Raw genomic sequence first — 18,447 nt, forward strand, 5'->3', positions numbered from 1 at the left:
TTGGAGAAGCATAGTTTAGGAGCAATTGACTGTAAAGCTTAATTAAAAATATGAAGTTTATATTGCTGATGCATCCAAGACACATAGCTAAGAATGATTTTAACCATCTTTTTTTTTTTTTTCTTGGAGCTGGGGACCGAACCCAGGGCTTGTGGTTGCTAGGCAAGCGCTCTACCACTGAGCCAAATCCCCAACCCCTTGATTTTAACCATCTTATTATTTATACTATAGAGCTTACATTTTCTGTCTTAGTCACCTTATGATGTAGTCTATTTTTTGTTTGTTTCATACAAGTACTTTGCTCCAATAAATTGATTCCATTAGGTAGGATCCTGCCATTAAAAACAAAAACCCAAACCACCCCCATTGAAGAGAACAGTCTTTTGTTGCTTGGAGCAGAGAGGTGGGTTTTTGTTATTTTGTTTTAAGTGTATTTAGTTACATTCTGCTGAGTGTTTTTTATGAAGGCTTTTTTATCACTGGGCTATGAGTAGAGATGTATGCTATAACTTACTAATAACAATCCCGAGAGCTCCCTGGGCTCATGTCCTCCTCCAGAAAGCTTCTGACCACGCCCACTATTGCCTCCTGTCTAGACTGAGTAAACACACCCTCACACAGGGTGACTTAACTATACTTTATAAATTCACAACTGTTAAGCCACAAAAGCCGACTTTCAAAAGAAATCGGAGAGTAAGTCGAACTGCCCAGTGAAAAAGAACAGCTTTGGAACCTTTCGCTGGCCTCCTCAAGCACATTTTGCCCGGACCCTCCTAGTAAGGTCCTGGTGAGGAAGGGAGCGTGTGTGAGCATTGACTTCCATGTATGGGGCGTGATCCAGTTTGCCTGACCTTAGTGCTCTTTAGAGGTGCAGATCCCAGCCACAGGAGCAGGGGAACCAAGGAACATTTATTCTAGAGGAGTTCAAGGTCTAGAGTACAACTCAGGAACCGCCTAGCATGCTCCGACCTTGCACTGCAAAAACAAAACAAAACTAACAAAGGGTTCTTTCCCTCAGGGAAGCAAAGGAGAAATTGATACTTAGAGCATGTTAACAAGCCGCTGCAGCAGATTTTTGACCTATACTGCTTCTAAGAGACTTAAAGGGTCGGTTTGTTTCACAGCAATGTGACCAGTAGTCTCACTGCACATGTGTGAGGAAGGTAGCAGGCTCCTGCCACTAGGTCTAAGAAGAGCAAATTCTGTTGTAGCTCAGCGAATTTAAACATGTCTTGAGTGGCACAAGGGGATTGTATGTATTCTTTTGGGGGGCAGTTGATTTGGGGGCAAAATAACAACTATGACTGTGGTATCATTTGGTGTTCAGTCACTATGCTGTGCCTGGTTGAGAAGCAGTTCTCAAACATTTTGGTCCATGGTGCCTTTCTGCTTTAAAATTATCAAGCAACTTAATAAGATGGTGTGGGCTACATCTGCCAGTTGTCTTCCATTTTGGTAATTGAAACAGTTTTTTACAAAGTTACTGATTCACAGGCCAGCAAGGTGGCACAGTGGGGAAAGGCACTTGCTACAAAGACGTGAGTTTGACCCACAGCCAGATACTGAAAGGAGCGTTATGACCCAACATTGTTCTCTGACCCCTGCAGGCGTATCACGGCACACGCACACACATATGATATGTACATGAACACATGCACACACCAAACAAACAGATAAATGTGATTTTGAAGCTATCTTTTATGAAGCACATCTTTTACAAAGCAAATCTTTTACCGTGTGTGTTGCCTGGATGCCATACGTGTGTGCAGTACCCAAGGAGGCCAGAAGAGGGCAACAGATCCCCTCACACTGGAGTTTTACAGTGGTTATGAGCTACTAGGATTCAAGCCCAGGTCTTCTGCAAGAGCAGCAAGTGCTCTTCATAGATGAGCTGTCTCTCCATCGTCAAGGAATACATTTTAAAATTAAAGACCACGTTTAAAAATTTGTTGAAACAGGCATTATATACCTTTGCAAATCTCCTGAACGCTGGTGTAATGAATGGTGTATCTATGTTCTCATTTCCACCTCTCCATAGGACAGTTGCAATCTGTTTGGCTGATGTATATGAAGGGCATTTAGGTCACAGAGATGTGTATGTGGAAAAGAGGGCCTGAGGGGCTACAGTGATTTCTAGAAGCACACTTTGAATGACTGTTCTGGGGCACTGTACGGTGACGCCTGTGTAGTAGACTATTGGAGGTCTCAGTGTCTCCCTTTTTGCTTGTGTGCATTTTCTACACTGCGGGTGGAATTTCCGTGCAACCAGGAAATAAAGAGCTGCAACTAGGCAGGGGGGAGGGGTTGGGGAGCCCCGGAAACTCAGGCAGAGCCTTCATTTGGTAGTTGAGGGATCCACACCATTATTTTAACAGGAAAAATGACTTGATGGTAACTGTGTTTGGGCGGAATGAGATTGATATGGGAGAGAGGGTAGAGGAGAGATGCCATGATGCAGATGCAGAGATTAGAGATTTGGAAGGCAGTGGCTAAGATCCGCTTGGGAGCAGGAGGGGCGGGGCGGGGGGCGGGGTCAGCAGTGCCTTGGAGTTTTCCAGTTAAAGTACCAGAGAGTACTTTGTCCCCTCTGTCCCTCCTCACCTAGTCTGAAAATGACCCGATGGCTCAGGAAGGCTTGTTCTGTCTTACAGAGTCAGCTGGCCCCACCTCCCAAGGGCTTTGGAAGAAGCCGGCCCATCTCCCAATTTGAATTGGTCCCCACTGCTTCCAGAAGGAAAGGCAAGTTTGTTCCTATGACATCCCCGGACAGATACTTGCCGCTGACCTGCCCAGGGCCCTGCAAGCCTTGAAAGGTCTCATCTTCTTTTCCCGAGCAGGAGCCTGAGGTCTGCCTCCTATGCACCCCAGCACCCCCATCAGCTCCCTCTTCTCCTTCACCAGCCCCGCAGTGAAGAGGCTGCTGGGCTGGAAGCAGGGAGATGAAGAGGAGAAGTGGGCAGAGAAGGCAGTGGACTCTTTGGTGAAGAAGTTAAAGAAAAAGAAAGGCGCCATGGATGAACTGGAGAGGGCGCTGAGCTGCCCGGGCCAGCCTAGCAAGTGCGTTACCATCCCACGCTCCCTGGATGGACGCCTCCAGGTGTCCCACCGGAAGGGGCTGCCCCATGTCATCTACTGCCGCGTGTGGCGCTGGCCAGATCTGCAATCCCATCATGAGCTGAAGCCCTTGGAATGCTGCGAGTTCCCGTTTGGCTCTAAGCAGAAGGAGGTCTGCATCAACCCATACCATTACCGCAGAGTGGAGACCCCAGGTGGGTGCTTCCACGGTTCCTGCTTGCTTGGAGGTCAAGATCACCACCACGGTGATGGCACATGCTCAGGAAAATGGCCTCCATAGTGGGGATGTAAGCATGTGAGGTGGGGGGACACAGAAGAAATGGCTCCAAAACCATGCAATCAGAAGATTAGGATACTCTAATAGGAAAAGACTTGTAAGGTCGGTAGGGCTTTGGAAAATGTGGTTTTATTTGAGTGGATTTAGGAGAACTAAGCCCTTCCTAAGTTCTTAAGAGATTGGGTGCTTTAATAATGATTAACCGGAACATGGAGAGAGAAGCCCCTTCTCCCCCATGCAAACTGAAGGCAATGACCATTAGGGTTAAACTGAAGACTGGTGTAGGCTCTACCTTGCTAATCTCCATTACATGGAAGATGTCCCATCTCCATCTGAAACAGCCAAGGAGAATGGCTGAAAGAGTCTAGGACTGAAATAAGGGGTTGGGGAAAGTGAGCCATTGTTCTTATATACATTTGTGTTGGGATGGCTGTGTGTGGCTTCATACACAAGTGAGATAGTGCTCTCACATGTGAGACACACCTCAGGGCCTCTTTCCCCCTTCGGTGGGCGTAAACCCCGGGCCTCGCACACCATGTGCGAGCATCTGCTACTGATCTGTACTCACAGCCCTTCAAAATGCTCAAGATTCGATGTTTTAGATACAGAAAATTACGTTTCCCAACTCTTTACACACCTGCTTGGGCATGCATGTGTGCCCTTCCATATCCCCCTCCCCCAAGAGGTCTGCTTTTTATCATCACTGTAGCCATTTTCCTGACCTTCTTGGGGGGGTGTTTACGTGTCTTCCATGGGGAAGCCGTTTTTAATGGGTGCCTTCTCTGGTTGACTAACTGCCTAGTTCCAGGAACACGGGGACATCCCCCCATCCCACTGTGCTGTCTGAATGGAAGCCCACGTATTCTCCTGCAGCGTTGTATCCAAACCCATTCCGCATCAGAGGCTGGTTGACAGACCACACCCTTCAAGTTCCCCAAACTTGCCATGTTGCCGTGGCTCGGGTGATAGGCCACTTGTCCAGTGTGTGTGAGGCCCATGGGTTCCACCTCCAGTACTCGGGAGGTGGAGGAAGGCCAGGGGGGACCTGCTGACCTGAACACACTTAACTGACAGATTTTCATGACATCTCTGATCTTGTACTTCATTTCTTCATTTACCACTTCTACTTTACTTGATGGCTTTCGGCCTCTTGCTTTTAGGTCATTGTGGTAAGGATATAGAATAATTAGTTCAGCAGCAGCAAGGAGTCTGAACTCGAGGCTAGTCATCTAAATAATTCAATGTGGTCTCTAATGGAAAAATATTCTGGGCCTCACCTAGGGTTTTATTGCAAGCATTTGGAACCAGCTATGCCTCTTTTTAAAAGGACTTCATTGGCAGAGTTGAGGAAAGATGCAAACAGATGGGTACCGCGGCGGGAGAGCATGGGAGCCTCCTGAACGTGGTAACTGTGCCAGTCTGCTTAAGATGCAGGTGGCAAGGAGGAGGGCTCTTCGTTGGTAGAGACGACCTTTGTGAAGAGCTTCCCATGAACACAATGTGTGGAAAGGGAGCTGGTGGAGGAAGAACAACCCTATCACAAATGGCCCAGGGAAAACATCCGCTGTCTCACTCCATCGAGCGCGGGCCAATCTTACTTAGCGCGCCCTCTGTCCTTGTCTTTGTTCCTAGTTCTGCCTCCAGTGCTGGTACCAAGACACAGCGAGTACAACCCTCAGCTCAGCCTCCTGGCCAAGTTCCGAAGTGCCTCGCTGCACAGCGAACCGCTCATGCCGCACAACGCCACCTACCCTGACTCTTTCCAGCAGTCTCTCGGTCCCGCACCGCCCTCCTCGCCAGGACACGTGTTTCCGCAGTCTCCATGCCCCACCAGCTACCCGCAGTCCCCCGGAAGTCCTTCCGAGTCAGACAGTCCTTATCAACACTCAGGTCAGTCCGTGGGAAGTGGGACCCATGGGGACAATCGTAAGCGTGGTTGTGGCATCTCGCACGTCTTGGACACTATGGTTTGGGTTTACAGAGCCGTCTGTGGGCCTGGGCCGTCTAACTCACCACACTCCAGAATGACCAGGATTGAACCCATTTTGGAGTAGAACTGCAGATACATATTTTTAGATCCAGTCAGTCCTCTTTCAGATATTAAGTAGAATTGAATGCCATCCCTGGGCGTTTACAAAATACGTGATTATTTTTTGGTTTGTTTTGGAACGTGGTCCTGCTTTTATAAAGGCTGGGCGGGAAGCAAGAGAAACCGGAAGTACCACTCTCGTGCTTCAGTTTCCCCAGTGCTGGAGTTACAGACACATGCCGCTTTGCTGAGTGTAGAAGTAAGCTTAACATATTGTTGTACAACAAATAAAAACGTAAACATTTAAATACTAAGAGAAAAGGGCTGGTTTGGTAAGTCAGCAGGTAAAAGCATTTGCTACGTAAGCCTGCCAACCTGAGTTTCAACCCCAGAACTTAGGTAAAGGTGGAAAGAGAGACATGGACTTCACAAGGTTGTCTTCTGATCTCCACATGCACTTCATGCACACACAATCCCTAGCCAGCCAACTAACTGACTGACTGACTGAGTGAGGTTTGGCCTGAGAGCAGGCCATAAAGAGAACCAAGTTTAGACCTTCCTTTACTTGTCTCTTTGAACAATCAAAAGGTATCTTTTACTCCAAAAGCTGTGTTCAGGAACTCAGAGAAATGCAAAACTTGGCTCCAATTCCAACTAATACATTCTCTCTCTGTTCTGAAGCCAAGACAGCAGCTGAAGTTCTTCAGGAACTTCATGCTAGATTTGAAAAGCACATGCAAGAGGATGGGACGCTCTAGTGCAGGGGTCTCGGCTCCCGCTTTAGGGGTCACATATCAGATATCCTGCATATCAGATATTTACATTACAATTCATAACAGTAGTAAAAGTACGGTTATGAAGTAGGTACAAAATAGTTTTATGGCAGGGAGAGGGGGTCACCACAACATGAGAAACTGTATTAATGGGTCACAGGATCGGGAAGGTTAGGGACCACTGCTCTAGTGTGTCTCCATGAGGCATGTGCTATGGCATCAGTGAAGTTGGTCAAAGAAGAGACATGAAGAGAGTTATAGGAGCCTCTTCAATGTGAGATTAATAGTATTTGAAGCTGAAAGTGCCCAAAGGCCTGCAGACATAGGGCTGGTGTCCACAGTTACAGTCTAAGGCCTGCAGACACAGGGCTGGTGTCTGCAGTTACAGTCTGAGGCCTGCAGACATGGGGCTGGTGTCCACAGTTACAATCTGAGGCCTGCAGACATAGGGCTGGTATGCACAGTTACAGTCTGAGGCCTGCAGACACAGGGCTGGTGTGCACAGTTACAATCTGAGACCTGCAGACATGGGGCTGGTGTGCACAGTTACAGTCTGAGGTCTGCAGACACAGGGCTGGTGTCCACAGTTACAGTCTAAGGCCTGCAGACACAGGGCTGGTGTCCACAGTACAATCTGAGGCCTGCAGACACAGGGCTGGTGTCCACAGTTATAGTCTGAGGCCTGCAGACACAGGGCTGGTGTCCACAGTTACAGTCTGAGGCCTGCAGACATACGGATGGTGCCCACAGTTACAGTCTAAGGCCTGCAGATATACGGATGGTGTCCGCAGTTACAATTTGCCTCACTGCTTTAGTCATAAATCCTCTTACTTAATGGGTATTCACAAACTCTCGTTATGTGCAAGCTTTGCCTGAGTGTGCTGAGAAACAGTTAAGAGATTAACAATGGTTTTTTCCCCTCTAAGAACCTATAAGCTGTAGTGATATAAGGAGGGAGATCGTCCTTCAAAGTGTCTGGTGTTTTCTCTTAGCAAGGTCCTCGTACACCCTTGTTTACAAGTACACCCTGCATCATGTCACTCTCTCCTCTGTGGCCAACCAGGAGCCTGAGAAGCCTGCTCATTCCTTACTTACTGCACAGAGAATTTCCCCGGCATGTTTGAAACATAGGATTGGGCCCAGTGGCTAAAGGACAGCATAACACACACCTGTCTTGTAGAAGGTCCCCTGTACTGGTTGGATTCCACCGTTACACTAACAGGGGGATGTTTCTGTCCTCTTCCTATCCATGGTCAGACCCTAGCCAAGCAGGGAAGCCAGCTGTCCTTAAAGTACACTTACGTTGTGGGTAAATAGATATCTGTGTACCACAGAGAGAATGTGATCCTCTCTATAAAGATTCCGTGCTTTCGATTTGGTTTGTTATCATATATCAGACTATTGGGTTCTTGTCATTACTTTATTGCAGAATTATATTGCAAAATTAAAGCTTTTGACACTGGGTTCAGTTCAGTTCAGTTCAGTTCAGTTCTGTAACAGCAGGATGCCATCTTTTTCTCTAGATGAGGTGACCTGCCACTTCTTTCTTAGCTGTGATTACCCTGGGAATGGCAACATTTTACATCAATCTGCCCACACTGTCTTTCCCCAGGGCCCTTCCATCATCGCACCTGTAAACAAGAGTGTTTGCAGATGCCCTCACAGCGGAGATTAACAAGGACCATGGCCTTAAACTCATGGATGCAGTAAACAAATGAGCTAGCCCAAGGTAGCTTTCCTCAAACACGGGAGTCTGAAGGACTGCAAAGGTCCTACAGTTAGCTTTCTGGTTTAAAGAGACCGCCTCTGCTTCCTGTGGGTGTGGCATCTTCTCTCGTGTTTTCTTTCAGACTTCCGGCCAGTTTGCTACGAGGAGCCCCTGCACTGGTGCTCTGTTGCCTACTACGAACTGAACAACCGGGTCGGAGAGACTTTCCAGGCATCCTCCCGGAGTGTGCTCATAGATGGCTTCACAGACCCCTCCAATAACAGGAATAGGTTCTGTCTTGGGCTTCTTTCAAATGTAAACAGAAATTCGACGATAGAAAACACCAGAAGGCACATTGGAAAGGGTGAGAACCATCGCAGCATGTCCCCATTGCTGCTTCTGAGCTAATAGAAGCCAGCTGCACAGTGGTCATGTAGGATGCCTATGGGAAGAACCCCAGGCAGTGTCACTGGAGGGGGACTTGTGCTCTCGGGAGCTCTTTCCTCTAAAGTCAGTAGACTATCTTCAGGGCTGGTCTGGGGTGAGTGCTGTGAAGACAAGATATCATAAAGGGCCAAATGTCATGGCTCAGCCCTGTTATCCCAGCACTAGGTAGAGGCAGGAGGCTAACCAGCCCGAGACATTGAAGGTCCTGTCTACAAAAATCGACAAATAAAACCCACAATAAATATGAAGGCAGGATGAGGTTATTCAATGGAAGTATTATTATTATTATTATTAGTGTATTTAAAGATTTATTTTATTTTTTATGTGTATTTGTGAGTACCTACATATATGTATTTGCACCAGAAGAAGGTGCCAGATCCCCCTGGGACTAGAGTTATAGATGGTTGTGAGCCACTGTGTGGGTGCTGTGAACTGAACCCAGGACCTCTGCAAAAGCAGCCAGTGCTCTTAACTGTCAAGCCTTCGCCGCAGCTCCTTGTAAGGCATCTTTTCTTTAAGAAAGGTAAACCCTAAAAACAAAAACTAAACAACCCAGGATGTGATCCCTTGAAAAAACGTTGATTTTGACACTGCGGAACATGCCGTATCTTGAGAAAATATCCATAGGACATTCCTGGATGAAAAAGGCCTCAAGATATCGTGCAGAATAGGTTCTCATTTTATTTCATCTTTAAAAAAAAAAAAAACTGCCCTTAAATCCAGGCTTGTGGTAATCCTAACACTTGGGCAGTAGAGGCCAGAGTGTTGGAAGTTCAGGGTCATCCTCATCTACACAGAAAATTTGAGGCTAGCCTGAGCTACATGAGACCATGACTGAATAAATACAAAATAAATAAATTAGACTTGAAGAAGTATAGCAGAGGTTACCTGTGATTATTTCTACATAGTGGATTTATGGTTGATTTTTATTTATTTTCTGTGTTGTTCATTGCTGTTCTTTTATGCCAGGGCCTCACGCATGCTAGGCCATCAGGAAGCCGGTCTGTCTGTATTTGATGCATTTCCTCCAGTGGGCCCCTTGCTCGTGTGAGGATGGTGCGGGGCATAGGCTGTGCAGGGCTTGGATATCCGAGCAGTAATGAGAGGAGTCTCGGACAGCTCAGGAGGAGGAGGAGCTAGCTGTGTGATTGACAGTGATGGGACGTAAGGTTGTATAGTTGAGCAGCCTGTTCATCACTCTCCAGAGCTCCAGACACTCTTGATAATTAGCCAGCTTTTAAAAAGGAGGAGAAGGCTGCAGAGGCCTGGGTGATGCCGAGTGCAAGCTCCAGGGAGGGCTGAGCTGGGTCAGTGGCTGAGGATTTACTCCAAGGACAGTGGGGTGGGACAGCACGGTTCTCTGAGCTGCAGTGGCATCTTGGGCTCGGCCTTTTATGCTGGCTCCTGCCCTGTGGAGCAGTGGGGTACACTGCCCATCTCTGCCTTTCAACAGTTCCTCTCCAGCGTGTGCGATCTGCCATTGCAGAAGAGGACCACAGAGACCCGCTTGCACCCTGTCCCTACAGACCTAAGTCACACCCACAGCACCTCTGGTCTTGGCCACCACAGGGGGTTGAAAGACAGAGCCCCAGCTGAAATGTAAGCTGAGGTCTGGGCAGATCCTGCCTGAGGACCACATTACTTGGATTCTTCTTGGCATCTTGAGTGAACATTTCCCCTTTGTGAATGTTGTCTTGAGAAGAGGTCTTGCCGTGTGGCCCACACTGACCTTGAACTGAAGAGACTCCTGCTTCAGCCTCTGGGGAATGGAAATGTGCTACCGTGCCCAATTTGTGTGTGTGTGTGTGTGTGTGTGTGTGTGTGTGTGTGTGTAAGAGAGGGTGTGTGTAAGTGTGCATGTCAGAGAGTGTGTAAGAGAGAATGTGAGTGTGTGTAAGAGAGAGAGAGAATGTGAGTGTGCGTGTGTGAGAGAGTGTGTGTAAGAGAGAGTGAGTGTGAGAGTGTGTGTGTGTGTGTGTGTGTGTGTGTGTGTGTGAGTACGTGTTGTTGAGGATTGAACTTGGGACCTTGCTCGTGGTAGGTAAATGGTCTTTCACTGAGCCAGCGGGAGAACAGGTCCAGGATTCTAGCAATACGTTTGTTTGCCCTGCTGTATTGAAGCTTCTCAGTTTTAGTGGCCATGTGTAGTCTACCAAGGGGTTAATAACATTACATCGTAACACGAAAAGGCATGATGTCACATCTCAGCATTCATAAAGAACTATTGTGAAGGACTACCACACGCATGTCACAAGTTCCGGTTCCAGTGAGCTTAAATCCTGACAGCTACAAATTCTGGAGACTGCCTACTAGCATCCAAGAAAGGAGAGGGCCAGTGAACTACATGAAATGCTGTCCAGCATTCTATGTTTGACAAGAAAGGAGAGGGCCAGTGAGCTACATGAAATGTTGCCCAGTGTTCTATGTTTGACAGACTGTCCTGCCTGATTCCACTGCCACAGGCTTCTCCCTTGTGGCTTTTCCAACCTGAAGCAATAGGGCAGAGTAATGTGTAAGGAAAGGCTCATCTCTCCCCATTAGGCTGCCTGAACAGTGTGTTCAGATGCCCAGCACTGTGTGACTCCCGTGCAGGCTCAACCTTGAAAACAGAGCTGCCCCAGGTGACCCTGACGCTGACACAGGATTCAACGCCACTGTGTTGCTTACATGATGGGCCAAATGACATCATGTGACCATGCGACTCCTGGAGTTGCTGCTGTCATCTGACATTCAGAGTTCAGTCTTGGGCTGTGCTGGCTTTTTCCTCTAGAGGGATACCTCCCCCTTCTCTCCTGTGCCAGCTTGTGCTGGGTTTGCAGATAAGGCTTCGACCTGAATGAAAACCACCCCCTAAACACACACAGACCAGGCTCCGATGACCAAAATCTTAGCTATTGTAAGCAGTAGGTTCCGGGAGGATTATGCACCTGAAGGTCATTCCGTTCAAATACCCGCTAAGCCTGCAGTAGCCCTCCATACCCTGGCTGTTCCTACCAGCTTTCTGGTCTGCGGGACAGCACGCAAGCGGGTCTCTGTGGTCCTCTTCTGCAATGGCAGATCACACACGCTGGAGAGGAACTGTTGAAAGGCAGAGATGGGCAGTGTACCCCACTGCTCCACAGGGCAGGAGCCAGCATAAAAGGCCGAGCCCAAGATGCCACTGCAGCTCAGAGAACCGTGCTGTCCCACCCCACTGTCCTTGGAGTAAGTCCTCAGCCACTGACCCAGCTCAGCCCTCCCTGGAGCTTGCACTTGGCGTTGCCCTGACCTCTTCGGCCTTCTCCTCTGCAGGGCTTTTAAAAAGCTGGCTAATTATCAAGAGTGGAGCTCGAGACAGCGATAAACAGGCTGCTTGGAGCGCGGCTATACAACCGAATGCCCTGTCACTGTCAATCACTGTCAGTCACACCCACCCCATTGCACACAGGCAGCCCTGGCTTTGCTTGTGAGGGTCCAGCAGAGGAGCTATGTTCCAGCCAATCAGAGACATCCTTCCTCTTCCTCATGGTCACCAGTGCCTGAGTTGTGGGTGTCAGACCTGATGCCCATCATGGGAGAAAATAGAGACAAAAGCTGAGGGCAAATTAGAAGAGAAGGAGAAAGGCGGGGCAGGGTGGGGATAGAGGGGACGGGAGGAGGGGAGAGGAAGGATTTTCTCTGAGTCTGGTTTATTTCTAACACTCTCCAGTTCCATGTATTTATGCTTCTTACAGTTGAATAAAATCTGGTGTGTGTGTGTGTGTGTGTGTGTGTACACCACGCTTAATTTATTCAGGACATCCCTTTCAAACTGTAATCCCAGGAATGTTAGGTAAACAGATAAAAGCTACACACTGCTCGTGTTTTCACACGACCTCGTGTGGAAGTGTGTCGAGAGTGCCCCTGTCTCTCAGGGGCACATGTGTGATTTATAGGGGTGACTGACATTTCCCTGAAGCCTCTTCTCAGAAATATTTTAGCTTTGAGTCAGGGTCTCACTGGACATCCCTGGCTGGCCTGAACACTGTGCAGGCCAAGCTGGTCTCGAACTCACCTGCTTCTGCCCTCTGAGGACTGGGATTAAAGGTGTGCACCAAAGAGATAGGTTTATGACTGTTAGTGAGATTCCTCAAGCCCAGGAGTGGGTGTAGTGTGTGGATCTCAGTAGCATGTATAGGACACTCCTTTATATGAGGCCGTGAAGGACTTTGTAGGGTTTTGGAGTGTGTTTCTTTTGTGTCTAGTATCGTGGAAGGTAATTTTGAAGTTAACGAGATCAAAAGTGATGGAAGCAGTCCTGAGTGGGAGACTATTGGCTCGTTCTTGAGAATGGTCATTCATCTGGATCGGGTTTAATTTTTTCTTTATTTTATGTTTATGGGTGTTTTGCCTGTTTGTATATTTGTTTGCATTGAGTACCATGTGTATGTAGTACCCCTGGAAGCCAGAAGAGGGCGACAGATCCTATGAAACTGGAATTACAGATAGTTGTGAGCTTCAGTTTGGGTGCTGGGAGCTGAGCAGTGTCTCCAGCTATCAGGGCTGGGATTTTAATGGGCTTGTAGGAAGAGTCAAAGAAAACAAGTGGGTATTCGGGGCACTTGCACCTTCTCTTCTATGGCCAGTGATTAGGAGTTAAAGTGATTACGTAGGAGTTAGCGTGACTGTAGCGGGTCCTGTCACGTGACATGCTAGGAACCATTGAGAAGGAAGCAGAGAAGGAAGAGCGTGGTTTTGTGCCCACAGGTGTGCATTTGTACTACGTTGGGGGCGAGGTGTACGCGGAGTGCGTGAGCGACAGCAGCATCTTTGTCCAGAGCCGGAACTGCAACTACCAGCACGGCTTCCACCCGGCCACTGTCTGCAAGATCCCCAGTGGCTGCAGCCTCAAGGTCTTCAACAACCAGCTCTTCGCCCAGCTGCTCGCCCAGTCAGTGCACCACGGCTTTGAAGTTGTCTATGAACTGACGAAGATGTGCACGATTCGGATGAGCTTTGTGAAGGTAAGAGGGTTGGCTTTGGAATTATCACGCGGAAAGTGGGAGGAAAGCACAACATGCTCCTGGCTTGGCTCAGCGTTTGCCCAGCCAGTTCAGGTGGATACAGATTCAGGTTTGTGCGTGCGTGCGTGCGTGCGTGCGTGCGTTTCCTTCTAGAAAATGTACTGAATCTCTTTTTAAAAATTATCGAGTCCAACTTCCACTGCCCATACATTCCTGGGTGTAGAGCCACCCAAGGGAACTAGCGTGGTTGAGGTCAGTCTACCAGAGGAAACACCCTTAAATAAAACTGACTCTCCCTACAACCCATCAACTGTCTTCAGACTTCAGTTAGGGGTGAGGGATTTATGAACCTTCTTCCTGCTCTGTATTAGCCCCTCTCTCTCTTTCATATAGATTTCATATTTCCTATCTCACTATATGTAGTTCTGGTTCTCTTGGACCTCACTGTATAGACCAGGCATCCTGGGATTAAGGGCGTGTACCACTACAGCAAGCAACAGCGGACCTTTGGGGGAAATGTCATAAGTTTATAGGAAGGTGGAAGTAAGAAACAGTTATGTGAAGTTTTTGTAAGTAAGTGCGATTGTTTCTGATGTGAAGGTGCAGGGATGGGGATGACTGATGGACCGGATTAGTTGCTGCAGAGATTTCCCATCTCTCTCCCAGTCCCTGGGGCACTGCTGTCCCCCAGCAAATGAACAAGGTCTTCCTCTCAGTTGGGAAAGCCGTCAGACAAATGCAGGGACTAAATCCATAGATAAATTACAGAAGAGAACTGTTTCTACTCTAAGACAGCGGTGATCAGTGTTGGCACAAAATGAGGTGGAAACCTTGAGGCAGATATGAATGATTCAGGGAAATCACCCTGATAAGATCTGGACTTGTTCTTCAAACTCTGCATTGTATCTAACAGTTTTCACAAACCCCGCCCAGGGGAGGAGATGGCTTCCTTCAACGTTCTTACATTTCCCTTTAAATTTATTTTTATTTTATGTGTATGGGTGTTTTGTTTGCATATGTGCACCACATGCATGCAGTACCCAAAAATGCCAGAAGGGGACACTGACTCCCCTGGAGTTAGAGATGGTTGTGAGCTGCCGCCTGGGTGCTGGGACCACAGGTCCTCTGCAAGTGCTGTTAACCACTGAGCTCTCTCCAGGTCCCCTTTCCTTTTTGAAAAGCAGGGGATGAAACCCAGGGCTTCATGAAGTGAGTTAGGTAAGTGCCATCTACTGAGGTACAATCCTAGCCTTAAAGTAAGTTGTATTAGCCACTTAAAGTTAGTTACCATGGTCGATGACTGTTCTATACCCAAATTATATTTTTTAATATTGATAATTTTAATAATTATTTTTTAAAAAAGGATAAACATGTAGTTTTTCAATTTAAAGATCTTCTTAAAATTTAAAGATGTCTTTTGTCCTCTCTCATGAAGACAAAATTGCTTTATTCTTATCTTTAACATTCAAAGCAGGGAGACGGAGAGAGGGAGAGAAGCCACAGCAGGTGATGTTAAGATTCTGCTCTGTGTATTTACAGGTTGTTATTAATGTTCTCAAGGGATGGATGGTACCAGGCTTTGTATGTTTAAATGGGCAATTATATCTTACCAATTGGGTCAAAAAAAAAAAAAAAAAAAAAACATTCAAAGCAGAAAGAAAACCCCTGGAAATTTTCCAGGTGCACTGTTACTTTGAGGCCAGCAGAGGGCACTACAGTTATTTTCCCAGGTCCATTTTTTTAAAAAGATTTATTTATTTATTATATATAAGTACACTGTAGCTGTCTTCAGACACACCAGAAGAGGGCATCAGATCTCATTACGAGGGTGCTGGGAATTGAACTCAGGACCTCTGGAAGAGCAGTAAGTGCTCTTAACCTCTGAGCCATCTCTCCAGCCCTGGTCCATGTTTTTTCTTTTTTTTCTTTTTCTTTTCTTTTTTTTTTTTTTTTTTTTCAGAGCTGGGGACCGAACCCAGGGCCTTGCGCTTGCTAGGCAAGCGCTCTACCACTGAGCTAAATCCCCAACCCCGGTCCATGTTTTTTAATGAGGATGAGCTCTTGGTATCTCACAGGTAATTCCTGCAATAAAAGCGTGTGTGGACATGTGATCATTTCCCAATAGCAACTCAGTGTTTCTCAGATACACAACAAACTCATAGAGATACAAAATGTAATTCACAGGATACAGCTACTTACAGCTGTTATGGGCTCCCCCCAACCCCCTTCCTACCCTCTCCTCCCTGTGATAATGGGGAAGAAAACTCAGGTCCTTGCACGGGCTAGGTAAACACTTCAGCACCAAGATTCATTGCCAGCCCTGCAAGGACTTAAACAAAATAAAAACTGTCAATGGTTAATTTCTTTCACATGACTAGACACTGGTGGTGACCGTTGTAAGCGAAGGACCAGACCATCTTTAAGGTCTTTGTTAGCTCTGGTTTTACTGGCCACAGCTGTCCTTTCAGCCAGCCGACAAGTATTTATTGGGCAGCTGCCAGTGGCGGGCCAGGAGCTGCTATGGCGCTGGGATGCTGAGCTGGTTATTCGCAGGCCTTGGCCTCATGAAACCAGTGCACTGGTAGCAGGACAGGGAGTAGGCAATGAGTGAGTTGAATAGGTAAAGGAAAAGAGAGAGGTTACAGGGAGGGGAGGCATCACTGAAGCTGGGTGTGCCTCAGAGGCCTGGAGGACTGACCTGGGTCTTCTGTGCAGAAAGCAGTAGAGTCCCAGAGAAAAGCAAGCTCGGAAGCCCCTGGCAGCCATGAGCCTGGCTATGGAAGGGTACAGGACTGAGTCATTGCAGCCTTTGAGGGGCGAGGGGCGGGGCGGGGGCGGGGCGGGGCGGGGGCGGGGGCGGGGCGGGGGCGGGGTCGGGATTAATGAGGTGGAAGCACTTCTGAGAGCCAAGTAGGGCTTACCACTCTGATGCTCTGAGGCTTTGGACAGAGGAATTTCATGGTCTGACTTGTTCCTTCCTTTGTTTTGGGGAAGGATGGCTCTGTGTAGCTCAGACTGACCTGGACTTCTGAGTCTTCCTGCTTCATTCTTTCTCCTGCTGGGGATACAGGCATGTATGGCCACGCCCATCTTTGTTCTGTCTTTAAAGGGTCAGTCTGGCTGCTAAGTGGAGAAAAGCCATGCTGTGCCGCGGGTGAGGTGGAAAGGAAGAGGCTGGCAAGAAGCTATTGCAGAGGACCTGGGTTCAATCCCCAGCATCTATCTATGTATTGGTTTACAGCCATCTGCAACTCGTTCCAGGGGTTCTGGCGCCCTCTTCTGGCTTTCTTTTTTTTTTTTTCAGAGCTGGGGACCGAACCCAGGGCCTTGCACTTGCTAGGCAAGCGCTCTACCACTGAGCTAAATCCCCAACCCCACTCTCTCTTCTGGCTTTCTACAGGCACTGCACACATAGTGCATGTATTAGGTAAATATGCAAACACACCCAGACATATAAAATAAAACAGTGGGACAATGAGAGCACCGGGAGAGCTGGGCGAGGTGGAGGACTCCCAATCAGAATGCAGGTTTGAAGTGGAGGAGAAGGAGGAGAGCTAGAAGTGACTCGGATTGCGGTCCAGCAGGATGGAAGGGATGCAGGTGGGTGTGGTGTGCAAGGTTCCGTGTAAGTCACAGCAGCTGTCAATCATATTTGCAATGTGGCAGAGACTCAAGAGTCTGTTTGGAGAGAGTGGCCAGGGCTGCAGATGTCAGTTGGAAGTGGTCCTTACTTGGATGGTATGTAGCTCCTTGTGTCTGGATGAGACTACAGGCTTGAGTTTAAGCACAGGGGGCTATGCTAGAACTGAGCTGGCCAGAGAAAAGTAGCCACCACGAAAGCCAGAGGGAAGGCCCATGAATGCATCAGAGAGGAGCTGTGTAGAAAGACAATCTGTTGCTGTACAAGTGGGTGTAGTTGAAACTTTATGTCTCCGATACTTTCAGGTTTAGTTCAGGCATGTCTGTCTTGGCTGTGTGCAAGCTATGAATATGGTCTACCTTAAATGTTGAAAGATTTCATTGGGTTTTGTGGTTCCGTTTTGCAGCTCTGGGGTAAATTTTGATGGTGACACAGTTAAGTTGAAAATCAGAGGGTTAGAGGCCCCTGTCTCGGTTTCTGGGATCAGAAAGGAAGGAGACCCAGGGCATAGGTGACTGCCAGGAGCTACTGCAAGCACACGGAGGGTGTGGGCAGGAGTGGCCAGGCAGAGTGGTTGTGCTGGATAATGGTGTGTGCATGTGTCTGCAAGCATGTCTGTCTGTGCACTGAGCTCTGTTGCCCTCTGGGGCCAGAAAGAAGGCTCTGGATCCCCTGGAAGTGGACTTACAGATGGTTGTGAGCTGCCATGTAGGTATTGGGAAGCAAACACTGGTTCTCTAAAAGAGTAGCCAGTGCTCTAACCACAGAGGCGTCTCTCCAGCCACTGTCCTAAAGTTTTTAGACAACTCTGGAGAATCATGATTATCAATAATAAAGAGTCTGAAATTCCCCCTTAATGCTTAAATAACTTTCCATTGGTGGATAGCATATTAGAAATAATAGACATCCACCATTTATATATCTATATCATCTATCTATTGAGCTATCATCTTATTGATCTATCATCTATCGATCTATTATCTATTGATCTATCTATTGAGCTATCATCTACCTATTGATCTATCATCTGTCTATATCATCTATTTTCTATCTACTTGTCATCTATCTACCATCTATGTATCTATAGCTATCATCTATCAATCAATATTTGTCTATTGTTTATCACCTACCATCTATCTACTATCCTTATATTTCTATTGTCTATCAATCATTTATCTATTTATTATCTATCTACTACTATCCACGTATCAATATCAATCATCTATCAATCAATATCTATCATCCATCTATCATGTATCTGTCATTTTAGTAACTCTTACCAATGGGGTAAGTGGGAAGTTTCTGAGGGACCCTGAGACAGCTCTAAGCTCTGACATTGCACTCTCAGAATCAGGAGTTACTGGTCTTTGCAACTTTGCAATCTCTGGTTTTAGTGAGTAGTAGTTTTGTGCAGACACAGGCTTCTACAGGAAGAGTAGGACATGAGGTTGAGCCTCTTTCCTAGTGGCGGGGAGATGCCACGCCAGCCCCTCCCATGTGGGGTGCAGAGCCCCGA

General features: G+C 47.5%; 1 protein-coding gene and 1 long non-coding RNA gene across 3 annotated transcripts in view; one reads left to right on the forward strand and one right to left on the reverse strand.

Moving 5' to 3' along the window:
• Nucleotides 1–18,447, forward strand: part of Smad9 (SMAD family member 9) — a 50,439-nt gene that overhangs the window by 27,947 nt on the left and 4,045 nt on the right. Inside the window, exons 2-6 of one of the 2 annotated variants that reach the window (XM_087635843.1) lie at nucleotides 2,652–2,739; nucleotides 2,838–3,269; nucleotides 4,985–5,242; nucleotides 8,005–8,226; nucleotides 13,035–13,291. In XM_087635843.1, coding sequence (XP_087491969.1) covers nucleotides 2,858–3,269; nucleotides 4,985–5,242; nucleotides 8,005–8,226; nucleotides 13,035–13,291 — 1,149 coding nt within the window. In that variant the 5' untranslated portion in view covers nucleotides 2,652–2,739; nucleotides 2,838–2,857. 2 annotated transcript variants of the gene reach the window in all.
• LOC120100820 (uncharacterized) lies at nucleotides 7,561–16,102 on the reverse strand. The gene is made up of 2 exons (XR_015671663.1): nucleotides 15,990–16,102; nucleotides 7,561–8,410 (listed from the first exon to the last, which is right to left on the reverse strand). It is a non-coding gene; the product is annotated as an uncharacterized LOC120100820 (long non-coding RNA).

This window comes from Rattus norvegicus, chromosome 2 (assembly GCF_021556685.1).
Source record: "Rattus norvegicus strain SHRSP/BbbUtx chromosome 2, alternate assembly SHRSP_T2T, whole genome shotgun sequence".
NCBI classification, from domain to species: Eukaryota; Metazoa; Chordata; class Mammalia; order Rodentia; family Muridae; genus Rattus; species Rattus norvegicus.